At 37.1% G+C, this 16,465-nt stretch overlaps 1 protein-coding gene across 1 annotated transcript in view; it reads right to left on the minus strand.

Annotated features, from left to right (window-relative positions):
* The window catches only part of WDR17 (WD repeat domain 17), a 65,241-nt gene that overhangs the window by 14,711 nt on the left and 34,065 nt on the right, over nucleotides 1–16,465 (minus strand). The window contains exons 8-20 of the mRNA XM_056326442.1: nucleotides 16,025–16,193; nucleotides 13,894–13,985; nucleotides 12,715–12,797; nucleotides 11,703–11,789; nucleotides 10,822–10,986; nucleotides 7,456–7,658; nucleotides 7,176–7,325; nucleotides 6,938–7,068; nucleotides 5,038–5,163; nucleotides 2,635–2,790; nucleotides 2,285–2,349; nucleotides 1,747–1,879; nucleotides 218–309 (exon numbers count right to left, since the gene is read on the minus strand). Of these exons, the coding sequence (XP_056182417.1) occupies nucleotides 218–309; nucleotides 1,747–1,879; nucleotides 2,285–2,349; nucleotides 2,635–2,790; nucleotides 5,038–5,163; nucleotides 6,938–7,068; nucleotides 7,176–7,325; nucleotides 7,456–7,658; nucleotides 10,822–10,986; nucleotides 11,703–11,789; nucleotides 12,715–12,797; nucleotides 13,894–13,985; nucleotides 16,025–16,193 (1,652 nt within the window). The remainder of the gene's footprint in view (nucleotides 1–217; nucleotides 310–1,746; nucleotides 1,880–2,284; nucleotides 2,350–2,634; nucleotides 2,791–5,037; nucleotides 5,164–6,937; nucleotides 7,069–7,175; nucleotides 7,326–7,455; nucleotides 7,659–10,821; nucleotides 10,987–11,702; nucleotides 11,790–12,714; nucleotides 12,798–13,893; nucleotides 13,986–16,024; nucleotides 16,194–16,465) is intronic.

Genomic DNA, 16,465 nt, shown 5'->3' on the forward strand with positions numbered 1-16,465 from the left:
AATACATACATATGAAAAAATCTGTTTGGTGCCAGGAGGCACAGCAAGGGAATTATTCGGTGTAGTTGAGCATCAGTGAGTTAGTAACTGTTATACGTACTAGAAGATGTAATATTTTCTTGTCAAATTCTACGTTGCTGATGCCAAATTAAAGCACTAAAGTTTATCTCCCTTGATGACTTTACTTTCTGCACTAAAATGAACTAGAACAACTTACTCGTTGTAATCATCTGTATTGTTTCCACCAGAATTTGAAGACTCACTTGTTGTGGAGAGTGGTGAAATCTGTATATTTCCCTCACAGGCTGCCTAGAAGTGAATATAAAAATGGATTAATGCACCGATCAAACTGATTATTCAATGTGATTTTTCACCCCCCCCCCCCCCCAAAAAAAAAAAATCTAAGATCTGTAAAAAGCCTTCTAAAGCACGGTTATAAAAAAGGAAATATTTAAACAAATGAACTTATTCATAGCAAAATCTTAGACTAGTTTTATCCAGCCATACAAGAAATTCTACAGAAAAGACCTCTTCCTTCCCATGCATTTGTACAGGATTTTTTCCAGTATTTGAATACATTTAAAATGGACAGTGAGGAATACAACCTTGAGTTTTAAACCTCAAGGAACAAGTGGCTGTGAGTAAAGGATGAACTCCATAATACTCCTCAGTAGGCATGCTAGCAAATCTGCAAAGGTTTATACAATGGCACAAGTTGAACCATTTTGTGCGTGGCAAGAAATTATTTCTAACATTAAATGAGAAGAGATCAGTGTGAGTTAAAAGGAAATTCTTTCATGTGCTTTAGGGTGTAGCTGGGATTGAAAGGCAAAGAAAGTCCTGGTATTTTATTGCTTTAAACTTTTGAGAAGAAGACTATTCTATGAATTGTAATAAAAGCAACCCCTTCAATGTGCCTCTCACAAATAAAATTAAAATATTTCTAAAGCTTTAAGGTGCTTTAAGGTTCAAACACTGTTCTGTGCACTATTCAGCTACTATTAGAGGAACAACAAAGAGATAGACAATTTTTATAGGACAAATTCACATATGTTTTTAAAATTTTATCTTTGAGGCAACTAAACTTTCAAGGACAGGCAGGCATGACAATGTATGAGAGACAAATCTTGAGAGTGTATTTAGCAAACTATACTAAGCATGCAGAAATTAGTAAAAAAGAATAAAGAAATGGTGAGGCAGAGTAAAACAAAGTATCAGTCTCACATGTCTTGTGTGCTCTTTAACTTGTGTTTACATTAAGAAGCAGAAGGGATATATATGCTTTTGGTAATCTCTTTACTGTTTTTTGGATTAATTTAGAAGTTTGATTTCTTATACTGATTACTGCTGCAACTGAGCAGTATCACCCCAAGATTCTAGACAAAGCAGTATAACCAAGACCTCAGGAGAAATACAAGAGAAACCCTACACGTTTTTGATGTTGAGGGCAATACTGACCACTGCTGCACATCAGGTTAATTTTCTACTTCAACCAAAAATGAATATATCAGTTTTCATTATGGGAACCTGATTGAAATTTAGAAGAATCAGGCTCAAAAACCTGTAAACATGAGACAGCTTTTTATGATTTCTGCATAAAGATCGGTCAAAATAATATGAAAGAGTAGAGTATCATTACTTAGACATTTTGCAAAAGTGAACAGAGCTAGCCTATTAAATATGCTTGTCATCTTCAGTGTTAGAAAAACAGCTACATACATCTCCCACAGTTATATGTAACAATACCTGTGCAACAAGAAGAGCCTCTTTAAGCTGGCCTCTTGAAGTAAAAAAAGAAACTAGTTTCTCCACATCCCCGACAGCTATACAGTATGGAATGACATCATCACTTTCTTCCTGAATTAACTGGTCAGCTCTCCTAATTAAACAAATGAATAAATAAACAAAAAATAAAATCTACATATATAATTGATCACTAACCTTATCTCTATGGTACAGGTGTTGGATGAAGCCACATAAAGTTCACTGAAACCCATCTGCCTTTCCAGACATGAGAAGACTTACTAACTGTCGATACTGCACCAAAGAGTTTACAGTTAAATGTTGCAATTTATGCTTAGCCCTTCACCTTGATTCCTGTACACAAAATCACTGCTGAAATTCTCCACAGTTCAACCCCAAAGCTTACTGAAGAAAAAGCAATGTCACTAGTATGCTGTAACAAAAGCCACGGACAACTGACACTAGTATCCATCCCTCCTACTTGCTTGTGTCCTTTTAGGGACAGAAGCTACAATTCAGCGTCATGATTTTATTACCTTACCTTTGCATTAACTTCCTCCAATATTTCATTGATACACCAGGTGCAACTGAGAGTGCTTTGTCCCACTAGAAGAAACAGCAATACATTTAACCTGATCATTTTATTTTATATAAAATAGCTGTATCTTAAACTAGTTTCACGTTTCTTCCATTAAAAATAAATTTGTCAAGAGGTTAAATAAGGTATGAGCTATGCATTTGACTGCACATGTTAAACATAACATAACTGGAGCAAGATTACTCTTTTCTGGACCTGTGACCCATTTTATTACTACCCCATCTTCACTAGGGCAGCTAGTTTTCAGAAACCTTCATACTTTATTGTTCTTCAGTAATGTTCTGGTATTTTACCTCTCCAAGTTCTACCATTAGTTCACAATATCGCTGAATTTGTCCTAATCTTAAATGTATTTCTGCAGCTTCTTTAAGCCTCTCCTCTTTGCTTGGTGCACCAATACCACCTCCAAACTTGGACATTTTTACTGTTGTCAGTTCTTGTGCCTTGGACTGAGGGGAAAACAAAAAGATTAAAAAAAAAATTAAAAAAATAATGGTTTTCTGTAATGAAAGCAAGTTTTCTTTAAGCATGAACTAGTGTCAAACATTACAATGGATTATAAAGGCTATCATTTAAGAAAAATTTTGAGAAAAGGCTAATTGGAAGAGATTATGAGATTACAGTGAACTAATTAGAAAAGTTTACAATGAGATTACAGTGAACTATATATATTAAAGTAACTGCATTAGTTTTGTGGCACACATTTTCCTCTATTATCTTCCTTTAATCTTTTTTATATTTTTTATTCTCAACCACATTCTTATATGTAATAGTAATTCACCCAGATGTCCATCATAAAAAACTTGACATTTCTGAAATTTCACAAAAAATATTTGTGAACATAAAACATACAGAACTAGAAACTGTACTTATAACATTATAATAGACATCCATATAAAGAAAGAATAAAGACAGTGGGCTCAGCCTGTGTCCTGATCTGTCATACTCCATTAACATTATAACTAATAAATTATTTATGTTCCCAACCACTACAATTTTTATATTCTTTTAAGAGATAAGACTAAATTTCTCCACCTGGCAGTGTTTGAGAAACAAGCTGCAACAGGATCACATTTAACATTAAAAAAACGCAAAAGGAGCTTCGTATTTCAATAATTTTCAGTTGTTTAACTCTATCATCAACACATGCAAGATGGTGTTTGGTTATTCATGGCTTATGGCTTTACAATACCACATATGGAGGAGGGAGAACAAATTTTGAACATTCTTTATCAGTGAACTGCAATGTAGACTAGTGGCAGCCGCTGAGAAAGGCAAAGGATCTGTTTTGGGGTTTTTTTGTATGTTTTGTTGAGGTTTTTTTTAACAATATTACTTTTTTACTTGGCACCTGTATCTTTTTTTAGTTTTCATGCTCAAGTCGGCAGTGTATCCTCTCTGTTTGCTAGAAACAAAACCCACACTTGTTCTAGGTCCCTACTTGATCCCAAAATGTCTAGGTGCTGCACTGCTACTACCCATTTTCCTAAGGAAAAATTGGTATTAGCAGCCATGCACAAGCAGCCAGCATCACTCTACTCCTAACTTTCTCTTAAAGTTCTCAGGCAAGATTCTGAGTCAGCAAAAAGACGATAAAAATGCTTTTAATTAACGTGAATGCTTCATCCAGATCACTGAATGCTCAGCAATTATTGTAGTTACTCTAGGTCACCCAAATTAGATAGCCATGAAATCATGTTGCAGGGACAAACTGACTGCTTGCACTTAACGAGTCAAGAATTAACACCACCTTCTCAGGCTAACTGGCTGAGAAAACTGGGTTTTGGACACACATGCAGCTTCATAGTAGCAGAGCAGCTGCTATTAGTACAGTTGACATCACCAATCAAAAAATTCCATCACTTAAGAGTCAAGGTAGGACACTAAGAGTCTGTGATTTTGCAAAAGGGACAGCCTGCAACAGCAAACAGGTGATACCTGGCAGGTATTTAGCCCCGGAGGGGGGAGGTGGGGTGTTATGCATTTGCTGATCTATACCAATAGAGAATATTTACTCTATTTCCAGCCCAGTCATTACAGTATGGGATTCTTTAGTATCCCTGAGAAGTCCCTGACGGAGCCACATATTCCCGTATTCTGCAAAAATTGTATGTCTGGTTGCATATTCATAGACGAGACTACAAATAAATTCATGGCCTAGTACTTGAAGTTCCCATTTCCATCTGAGTCACTCTTCAGCTGCCTATCTGTGTTCACAACGCTTATTGTTTTTTCACTCCTCCTTCCAGACAGCTACAGAGCATATTTCTGCTGACTCTCCATTTTCAGACATGAATTCCTCTGTCCCTGCATCTGAACATAACTACAAACATTATGTTTATACAATCAAATAATTTGACTTTATTGAATATAGAAGTACAGTATATATAACAGGGAGGGCAAATTTGCTTCGTAGCTCACCCTGTAGCCATGCTTTCTTTGCAGTTTCCTTATTTAGAAAACTGCTTTTCTAGGTAATAACTGTCTTAGCATTTTAGCACTGAGTATGAAGTCACGCAGACTTAGCTAGATGCTGTTGTTCTAACAAACTAGTATTGCACAGAGAACTGATATTGCAAAAATATCTTTGGACATGAAACTGTGTCCCTTTTGTAAAGCATTAAATGTTATTTTTAAAGGCAGAAATACTATATGGATTAACAACCATTTTCACATACCATCTATGCTTCACTTACCATTCTAAATCTAATGAGATGTTTCATATGCATAATTCCTTTACAGTAATTTTGTGGAAGCAAACTGTCATCCTGTCCTTTTATTACAGCAACCAAATCCCATAAATTTTTGCTGCCTCCTGGAGGCTAAAATTGTTAGGGAAGAAAAGAGTTGTATTACAGTAATGTTCAAAACAGAAACCTGAACTTATAAAGACAATGGAAAACATCTGTCAGGCAATTCCAAGAAACGGTTTCAGACCATTTCAGTATTAGAAGCTTTACTATGAAGACATGAATTAGTTAAAGATACTACAACTCCTTCAGGCTTCTTGAAGGCTGTGAAGATACAGCAAGATCCGTCAACATATTTTATTATGTGTGGACATATTTGAGGGCTCACCATTAGTTTTCCCTTTTGCTTCCAAAGAAATACAAGCTATCTGGTGGCTCCTGCTGGCATAAACCAACATTCAGCTGCTGGGATGCAGGAGCTGCCCCCAGTACTCATTTACCATTTTCTGTAAAGCAAAGGTGTAGGCCAGGTAAAAGACAACTTCCAGGCTCGACTGGCACAACCTGGTTTATTATCTTAGTATTAAATCTTAAAATAGACACACATGGCATAACTGTATATGCACAAAATCTTGCAGGCAATCAAGGTGATTTTTTAAAAAATAACTTTTAAGCCTTTTTATTGGTCTAACACTTGAATCAATCCTTCTGTAGAACTAGGACAACGGTTTAACATTGAATGAGGTCTAGAAGAGACTAAGTAATTAAAAGTTTAAAAAAAAAAAATCATTAAACTTTCAACCTGAAGGAGGTTTTCTAACAACAGGATTACAAGTTTAGAAGTCCAATTTTTTCTGAGCTAGTAAAAAGCAGAAGATCCTAATAGGAAAAAAAAAAAAAGAAAAAAAAAGAAAAAAAAAAGACTATACCTTCTTTTTTCAGTCCCTTAAAGCTCTTATTTGACTCCGCACAGTTTAAGTGGAACCCTATTTTCTGGACTCAAAAAGCACTGAAAACAGCTTATCAAAAAAATATTCTGTTCTTGGAAAATTTTAATCTTATAACAGTTTTCCTCTCAAATCAATATGGGACATCAAAATTTGTAACTTCTTTAAAACAAGGAATTCCATAAAACTACATTTTTAAGAAAACAGGGAATTTCAAGATTTGTAATTGAGGAAGATTGTTTCAGCATTTCTAAATCATACACTTCAATTTAGCTAGAAATCAAAACTAGTGTTTTGGATGAACTAAGTATTGACTTAGACTACAACAGTGTTGACACAAGATGTAGTTCCAAGTCTTTTTTGTCCTTGTTCTGCCTCAAGCTCAGCTCCTATGCAGGTAAGCACTCACAGAGACCCAGCAGTTCATATTTTTAACTCAATTGCAGAGAGAGGCAGCAGTGATTTATAGGAAATATCACTCTGCAATGGAATAAAGGCAATGGATGGATAGTGGGGCACGCGTCATCCAGATATACAGCTCCTACAAGGTAATACAGCAGTTTTCGCACTGACACTCGGGCAGTTCAAACCTTATCTGTAATGAGGGTGTCCCTTTCATGGCTTAAAATTAAAAACTCCAATGTAGTTTGATAAAACACATATTTTCATTTTCTTCAATAGAAAATTCTTGTCAAATCAAACCTTTCCTATGGAAAATTAAATTATCCCACTATCTCACTTTGTGAAAAATCGGTCTTCATAACTGACAAACAACTCGGTCATGGACATTTTTACATGTAGAACTGTTAAGATACAGATATGATTTCTGCATATTTGCTAAGCCACCTTTAAGAAAGAGTGAAAAACAAAAGTAGTAGAGAAGAAAAAAATTTCCATTTTGGAGACTGACTTCAGAAGAGAAAGTACGCACACTGACACCTTGTTTGCAGAATACTTACTGAAAAACATTCTGAAAACCACCTTAGTTTTTTTCCTCGAGGATTTCCTGTCAATTTTTCCACTTCTTGTTTAATATCCCTGGAAACTTTACCACACAGCAAAGGAGGAGCACCAGATTCCACAGCACGATCTAACACACACACACAAATTTATACATGAAGATTAAAAGAAAAGAAACAACCCCTGAGTATAGTAACATACAGAAAATTAAAACATTGGTATATACAATTTACTTACCTGTATTGCCGATAATCTCATCCCAACATCTATCTGCTAAGATATTCATTTGTAGAGAGTGTATAAGAGGTGTCAGTGACCAGAGTCTCACAGTGGAGTCACGAGAGCAAGATGCCATAGTAAATGGACGACTAGGATGACATGTTAATCCTAATAGAGAGGGCATTTGAAAATGTAGTCAATTAAGTTTATCTAATAACCAGTTGGATTATTTCATACATTTTAAAATATTTAAAAATGCATTTCAATGCCAAAATAAAAGAAAATTTTAAAATATTACCATATACATCTGCACCGTGATCATAAACTGTGTCCAAACATGTTCCATCTCTTGTGTCCCAGACTCGAATTGTATAGTCCCAACTGCCGGATATTAGAAGGTAAGGAATTTCAGGATTCCACATCAGTCCCCGTACCGGAGCTGTATGTCCACTAAGAACATTTATACAAGCATCCTGTGTATAATCCCATATTCGAACAGTACTGAAACATGATAAAAAAAGACCTATGTCCATCAAATCATCTACTGAAATTCGATTAATCCTTTACTTCAGCAATATTCTAAACTTCAAATTTATCAGAATATTTGTTTGTAGTATGTTTATCGAAGTTGTAATAGGAGAAGCTGAAGCCAATGCCCTTCATGTTTAGGATGGGGTACAAAACTAGAGACGGTTCACCAGAGTAAGAAACTACTTCATCCACCCCAGAGTCTTTGAAATTCTCACATGCACCATTCTTACTGGTCAGTGAGAGAAAAAAGTTTGCTCATACACCTCCATGTGTAATAAATTTGTTTGTTGGGACTCTCAAGGGGAAAAAAAATAATCCAAGAAATACAAAGCGCAACTGAAAGATCTCTTTCCTATGGCTTTAACAGCCTCAAACTACAGATCTGTTAGTCTAACCTCAGTTCCTGGAAAACATACTGGGTACTATTGAAAGGCTTTTAAAGAATAATGCCATCATCAGGCAAAGGCACAGCCAACATGGGTTCACACAGTGAAAGTCCTGTTTAACTCATTTGATATTCTTCTATGATAAGGTCACCCACCTAGTGGATAAAGGGAGGGCAGTGGATGTAGTTTTCCTGGGTTTTAGTAAGGCTTTTGATAGCATCCCTCGCAGCATGTTCATGGACAAGTTGTCTAACTGTGGGACAAGCAGGTCCACGGTGCGCTGGGTGAAGAACTGGCTGAGCAGCAGGACTCAAGGGTTGTAGTGAATGAGGCTACATCTTGCTGGCAACTGGTTACCAGCAGCGTTCCTCGGGGTTCAGCTTGAGGGCCAGTCCTGTTCAAGGCATTTATCAACAATCTGCATGCAGGAGCTGAATGCACCATTAGCAAGTTTGTTCATGATACCAAAATGGGAGGTGCTGTTGATTCTCTCAAGGGACAAGATGCCTTGCAGAGGGATCTAGACAGATCGGAGCATTGGGCAATGATTAACTGGATGAAATCTAACAAGTCCAAACACCAGATCCTGCACCTGGGACGGAGTAATGCTGGGCACAAGTATAAACTGGGAGAGGAGTGGCTGGAGAGCCGCCCCGCAGAAAGGGCTCTGGGGGTGCTGGTGGGCAGCAGGCCCAGTGTGAGCCAGCAGTGACCCCGGCAGCCAGGGGGGCAGACCCCATCCTGGGGGGCATCAAACAGCGTAACCAGCCGGTCAAAGGAGGCGACTGTCCCGCCGCGTTCGGCCATGGTGCAGCCTCACCCCGAGCGCCGTGGGCAGGCCTGGGCCCCGCCATTCAGGAAGGATGGGAAGGTCCCTGGAGGCCTCCAGAGGGGGACAACAAATCTGGTGAAAGGGCTGGGGGCATGTCCTGTGGGGAGCGGCTGAGGACTTTGGGGGTGTCTGGTCTGGAGAAAAAGAGGCCGAGGGGCGACCTCCTGGCTCTCTGCGGCTGCCTGAGGAGGGGCAGCGGAGAGGAGAGGGAGGTGCGGCGCTCTTCTCGATCCCTGGGATCCGGCGATCCCTGGGAATGGTTCCCAGCTGCGCCAGGGCAGCTTTAGACTGGACATTAGGAAGCATTTCCGTAGGGAGAGGGTGAGCAAACGCTGGAACAGGCTTCCTGGGGAGGGGCTCCGTGCCCCGGGCCTGCCCGTGTTTAAGAGGCATTTGGACGGTGCCCTGAAGAGCACGCTGCAACTCTTGGCCAGCCCTGAACCCGTGAGGCAGCCCGACTAGATGGCTGCTGTAGGTCCCTTCCAACTGAAGTAGTTTATTATCTTCTGTCCTTCGAATGGGGCATTTGTCACATGGCAGAAGCAGACACCACACTATATCAAATTGTGAAACTCTCATCACAATTACACAAGTAATGAGAAAGAATTCATACCACCTTTCTCAATACTTTTTTCTTCCCTTTTAACCAAGTAAGTTTCCAACACTTCCTTTTATTTTCAATAGTTGCGACTGCTGGGTACATCTAATTGAGCAGACTGCAGAATTAGGAAGTTAAAAGTTCAGTTACTTGAAAAGATCATTGTAATTCTGGCTAAATGTTATTACATTATCAAATATGTTAGCAAAGCTCACTAGTGAGCAAAGTCACCTATTACAGTTTCACTTGTGCTGCAAAGAGGCCGTTTGATGGACTTTGCATCACAAAGCAGAATCCACAAGCCAGAAGGCCATTTTATATATCTACCCGTATTCAGTCCTACAACAACCTGTGCTCATGCGTGACCCTTGTGTACTGTTCCTATGTACTGTATAAGCCTAGGTGCTACACAGGTCATCTGAAATCGTTCTGAGTATGATTATGAACAGGAGTGTTACCAAGTACAACTCAAAAAATCACTTACTTTGTGTGTTACCTGGGACTAAGTTATCCAATGATCCCTTTCCCTCCGTAATCAAGTCTTATTACATAGCTATGACTGGTAATTGAATCAGAATATCTCATGATACTATGAGAGAATTTTGGATTGACTACTTCTTGCTCACGTGAAACAGAGGATTTAAACGTAAGTTCATTGTCAGGTTGATTTCTTTCATGAATCATTACACTACAAACTAACAGATTTTGCTGCAAGGATAGACATCTAGTGCATGGTATTGGGGAAAGCAACAGAAGCCAATACTCGAAACTTGTGATCCTTTACAAAAAGGATTCTAAGCCACTTTCCCTGCAGAGTATCACTGAAAAATCCATCCTCCTGTTTACCATAGTGTGATGTTGTCTCCCTAAAAAAAGGTCATAAACCCCAACAAAATAGAAGTACTTTGCACTCTAAAAATCTTCATAGATTCTACTTAATTATACTTTTGAAAGACATCAAATAAGAGCAGGTCTTGCACTTGTATCTTTTGAGATAATGTAAGCGTGTGGTGTCCTCCTAGTAGTATTCCGGGGGAATAACAAGTATCAATCACTGACTCTACTCTTGGGAAAGCATTTGGAGAGTTGCATTGCTACAGCAGTTGTGATAATCTTAGGTAATCATCCTGCTGTTCAAATACTATATTAAGCTAACAGCAAAGCTACAGTCTGAATCTGAACAAGGCAGAGATTTAGTTTATTATTATATTATTCAGAGTCTTCAAAGGTGCCAGCACCAGTATAACTAAAGATCTTAAGTTTATCTAATGTTCCTGCTTGAGGCTGTGAGTCTTCTAATAGTTCAGAAATACACACCCGTCATCAGAGCCACTGCAGAGGATTCCTTCTCTCAGGGGTGACCACCGTACATGAAACACTTTTGCAGTATGCCCTGTAAAAACTTTAAGCGGCTGATCAGAGCTGGTTGCCAAGTAGTAAACACGAACATTTTTATCCTCACAACCAGTAGCTATCATATCTCTGCAAAAGAAAAATAAAATCCTCTAGTCACAGGGCTCATCAAAAGTACTTATGGGTTTTTTTAATTTAAAAATAAATATGATGTGTATTTTGCAACTAACTTTAAGAAATAGCTATTTTTGCTTCTTCTTTGTCTCTTTATGATGTAACTATTGATAACCCAATTAAACATACTAAACCAGAAAATAACCCGATAAAGATCCATTAGTTGCAACAGAGAACAGTGCAAGCACTGACCAAGCACCCAGCACTCAGCTGTTAATAAATTGGATTACTGTGTAATTGTTTTTTGACAAAAAGTTCTCATGTTGTTATTAGGGATTATCTGCAAAATCTACACATATCACAGTGTATTTAGTTGCCTGCTGTATCTTCAGCTTGTTAAATTAAAAGGAAGGCAATCTAAATCCTTCTTTCCTGCTACTGAATGTCTCTTTTTTTTTTTCCCCCCCCCCCTCCATTATATATTCAGGCAGAGAATTCCACACACACCATCAATATTAAAAGATCTTTTTATGGAAGTTAATCATGCTGGACAATGAAATACACTGCTGGGAATACAGAGATGCTACAGACATATCTTATTGTGGAACAGAAACAATTTCAGTGCTCTAATATCACAGTAACTATCACATTCTAAATAACTTTGTGTTACTCCATTGGTAATCAATTTAAATAGTAAATGTAATCAGTTCTTTGGGTTAATTTTCACTTACTTGTTGTTTTGACTCCAGTCACAACCAAACACTGCAGCTGGATGTTTGTACTTGTGAAGAACCTTGCCATCAATGGTCCGAATAATACTGAAATCAATTACAATATAATATTATGAGGAAAAAAAGCATTCTGAGGCGGCTATCCAAAGCCAAGTTTGATTCTGTGCAAATAAGCCAGATAACAAAAACGTATACAGAAAGAATATGAGAAATCTTTATTCCTGCAGCCTCTCAACTACAAGATTAACTACGTATTACCCAACAAAACATTTCATTGGACTTCAGAGTCCATGTTTCTTCACAGGGGCTCTAAAGATGTCCACTGTGGTACCTCCCTCCCTGAAAGGATCCTCATAGCTCAAAATCTATGTTGCAGCTATCACTTTAAGGTACAAACAGATCTGTCGGGCTTTAAAAAAAAAAAAAAAAAAAAGTTGTTTTCTAAAATTTGTGCTCACTATGTTTGAGCTAAAATAATATGGGTAGCAAATGAAAGAATGAACGAGGATTTAAAAGTGTACTGAAACACAATCCATGCAAAACTGTTCTCCATAAGCATTTGCAAGTTTTACAAATAAGCCATTATACTCCTGTAATAATACAATTGCAATTACATTGTTGTAAAATAGTGATACCTAGTCCTTGAAATAACAAACTGAATTTTTTTTTTATAAAAAAGACGACAAGAAAAGTGGGATAGCTTTTGAAAACTGTCCTCCATATCTACAGATAAAAACCTAGAAGAATATTCTTGGCTAAATAAAAATAAATATTCAGTTTCACTATCACAGTGTCTTGGACACTATTCCTTTTGCAAACATTTCCTTTATTTTTTTCTTAAAAATCACGAAAAGTATCTCCTAACAAGTACAGGAGATTATTATATTATTATATTCTAATCCAAATTTTGTCCAGTAAGAAAAGTTTTAAAATTAATCACCGATAGTGCTGTCCAAGTCTACTGACTTGCGAAGTACATTTAGCTTTTTTTTTTTCTTCCAGTAACACTCACCAAAATCCATCACTGCTGCAGGTTGCTATTCTTTTGGAATCTTTATGACTCCAGGCAATGCAGAAGATTCCATTCTTTCCATGCTTCAAAAAATGCAAAATACCTATCAATAAGAAATAATTCACCCCTTTTTCTCTCATCTATTGACTCATATTTTTTTATTTTATTCTCCTACGGGCTTCAGCCCTTTGCTCCCAGTAAAGTATACTGTACAAAACCACATTATAATGAGTCCCCAACATAGCTGGGATATTTGAGAATCCAAGCCCAAAAAAAGTGGGACTGAGGAGAGAGACAGTAAAACTGCCATGTTCTCCATGATCCAAGAGACAAAACTGGGTCAAGCTGAAGATCGAGCAATCCATAACTATATAAACCTGAAGCTTGAATAAAGGTTAGCTGCTTGTTGGAATAATGAAGTTAGTAGGCATGAATAACGGCAGTACATGAAAACTTCAGTGAGACGTATCAGAACGAGTGTTTGAGAAAAGACATTTAGTAGCATAAGTGCCAATCTTCTAAGTGCTAGAGCTCAGGAACTCTTGAATGTACATACATATATTTGTTGTCTGCCTCCCCCTACCCCTCCCAATTCTGTCTTCTTAAAGAGCATCCTTTGTCCTCTGATGCAGATGCCACAGTTAATTATGTCTGTACTCTGAAGCTTACAGCTATATACTAAGAATTCACAAAATAGCATAGAATGCTACAGCATAGTATTAAATAACTCCTTCTGCCAGCACTGTTCAGTGTGCTGCAAAATGGAGCTTTATTAGTCTAGATTGCAGGGACTCAAATTCTTTTATGGGCCTTACATTTCAAAATACAGAACACAATTTTACATTTTGACACCCAGTTTGAAGTCTGTATGGCCACATACATTTACAAGTTTAAGAAAGAATCAGCTATGCTTTTGCTGTGTATCACTACAGGACCGATTTGAAGATAATGGAGATAATATGGTGCTTCATCATTGTCATGTCACAAACCAGTCCGAGGAAGTAAAAATACCTCTGCCTCAGAGATAAACTGGCACCCACATAATTTTTCCTATAGATTTTTATATTATAGCACCTTTTAAAAACATATGCACTTTGACCCATCTTTGTTTATTGACACTAGAGGGAATGATTAACTTACATTTCATATAGACAAAAAAAAGAAGTGATCTCATCTTACCTCACTGAATCTGGTTATCATTTTGCCTTTTAGGACATCCCAGATGAAGGCACCATTTCTGGATGTTGCACCTGCTATGCAGTTCAGATCTCCTTTAGAGAAAGATATTTGTGAGATCTCACAATAAATATAACCCAAAAAATATAAAACAGAAAAAATATAAATAAATATTGTTTGATTAATGTGTTTCTACTTGAAATACAAGAAATTTAATATAAACAGAAGACATCAATGGCACATACGCAAGTCTGTCATAGTTTAAGGCCAGTATTTGATATTAAGTCACAAATACAAATTTTGACAAAAGCCAGACCTGCTTTCCTACATTCCTGTTTTGAGGAAAGGGCAAAAAAAAGAAGCTGTATTGTTGTAAAAAGTAATCTCAATGCCTGCTGAAAGTCTTGCAGTTGAGGTGACAAGAAAATAATGTCCATAATGCGTATGACTTGAACTAAAAGAGATACAATCTCAATGTTTCAAGCTTAAAGTTGTAGCAACTACAGCATTTTCATTTGAAGTTACCTATGTATTAAGACAAATCAGAAAGAATGCAACAGAACATACAACAGTACCTTGTTTTCTTAATCTTGTACCTGAATTTTTAACCACACTCTACAGGCTGGAAAATCTGAATATATGACTCTATAGCAAGAACCTGAAAACTGAATTCAGGCCTAATCCAAAAGCCACCGAACACTCCTCACCACAGTGACTCTCTATCCCAATACAGCTATACTTTTCCTAAATCGCTGTATGACACATTTATATAAAAGTTTTGACTGTTACTTTATAGCACACCTCAGAGAAAAAGGCAATCTATGCAGGAGGAGTCTAGAAAGGTACATACATAAGATAGAAAGAGATTCAGGTAGCAGAATGATAGGGAAAAAAAGAAGAAAAAGAAAAAAATAAGAGCAATCACTATGTTCAAAGGTCTTGTGAGACCAAATACAAATGGTGGCATGCACTGGATTATATATTACGAATAAAGTACAAGGTGGGGAGGAAATCTCTAGGAGTAAGGAATGTGAAAGAAGCAGGATAAGTTCTGCCTGGGATGGACAGGAACTCTTTGACAGGTTGGCAAGGAACTGAAGATGAAGCACAAGCTGCCTATTAGCTTAAATTTACTTTTTAAAAATATAAGATCAGAATAAAAGACTTGAAAGGGACCACCACCATCCCCCTCCCAGGAACAAACTATTCTCTTAATGTGAGATACTAGTACAAACTGAATTTCAATTCCAAAACAAAGTAACACAAAGGAAAACACCATATTTTATATTGCCATCATTTTCATATTGCAAGACAAATTATCTGTGAAGAGGAATAAGGTGCAAGACAGTCTCTGAAATGAAAAAAGTGCAAATTCATTTTACATACGCAGACTACATTAAGATTCCCATCACAGTATTTTTTTCCTGTCAGCTATAATTTCTTAGAGTTTAAAAGCACAGGAGAGAAAGGCAGTGAGCTGAATTATTTAGATTAAAAAAAAAAAAAAAAAAAAAGAATGCATCTGCTGTCCAAAGAATTAAAACACAAGAAAGCCTACTTATCAATACTGACATCAGTATTATCAATACTGACATCAGTAACATAAACGTACTCCCAAGTTCAACTAACTGGGTTGCAGAACAGTTTAAAGATTTCCCATTGACTTCGGTGACTTCTCTAAGAACAAGTAGCTGCTTTGCAGAAAAAGGATCCCTATTCTAATAAAGCAAAAGCAGAGCTCTTCAGTGATTAGAATCCTACACAAAGAAGGAAGAGAAAGTAGTAAACACCTATGTTCCACTTTTTCAGCACAAAACAGAATGTGAATGCCTTTAATTAGCTGCTTCCCATGCGAAGAAAACCTTTCATCATCTGCGTAATGTAACGCTAGAAAGGTTCTGGAGATTTTCCTCCCTCCACTCTGACTCAGTATGAAATACCGAGATCACTTCTCATAACGGTAAGCCTCAACAAGGTCTGAAACATTGAATTCTACAGGTTTCACAAATAATACTTGTTATGTTCAAACCATATAAGATACCCTTCTATCTAAAACTAATAAATTTCATAACACAAATCCTGCTAGTCAAGGCTAATACAAAGAATACTTAAACCTAAAGCAAAATAATCTTACCTGGAGCCCAAGAAAGGGAATAAATAACCCCCTCATTACCAGGAGATGTGTAAACTGCTGTTAAAGTATTTATGTCCCAAACTTTTATTGTGCCATCAAATGAAGCTGTAGCAAGAAGATCAGGGTTATCAGGTTTGAATTTGCAATCAAAGATGGTCTCAACATGTCCCTTAAATGAAACAAATATTTAATCCGTTTTTATTACATTTGATTTTTTTCAGAAGTCCAACTCCAGATCAAACTCTAAAATACATTGTATTATAAACTGTCATGTCAATTATGAGTTCCAAAAACCCCTGTATGTTATAGCTCATCAGTCATAATTAAAAGGTATATAATGGCTTGGACTATAACACTCCTCCCTTTCATAGATCATTATTAAAGAGAGAAAAATTTTGCCCTAAAACAACAAGGTGATGCAATGCCAGGGACTTGTTAGCA

This window comes from Falco biarmicus, chromosome 1 (assembly GCF_023638135.1).
Source record: "Falco biarmicus isolate bFalBia1 chromosome 1, bFalBia1.pri, whole genome shotgun sequence".
In the NCBI taxonomy this organism is placed as follows: Eukaryota; Metazoa; Chordata; class Aves; order Falconiformes; family Falconidae; genus Falco; species Falco biarmicus.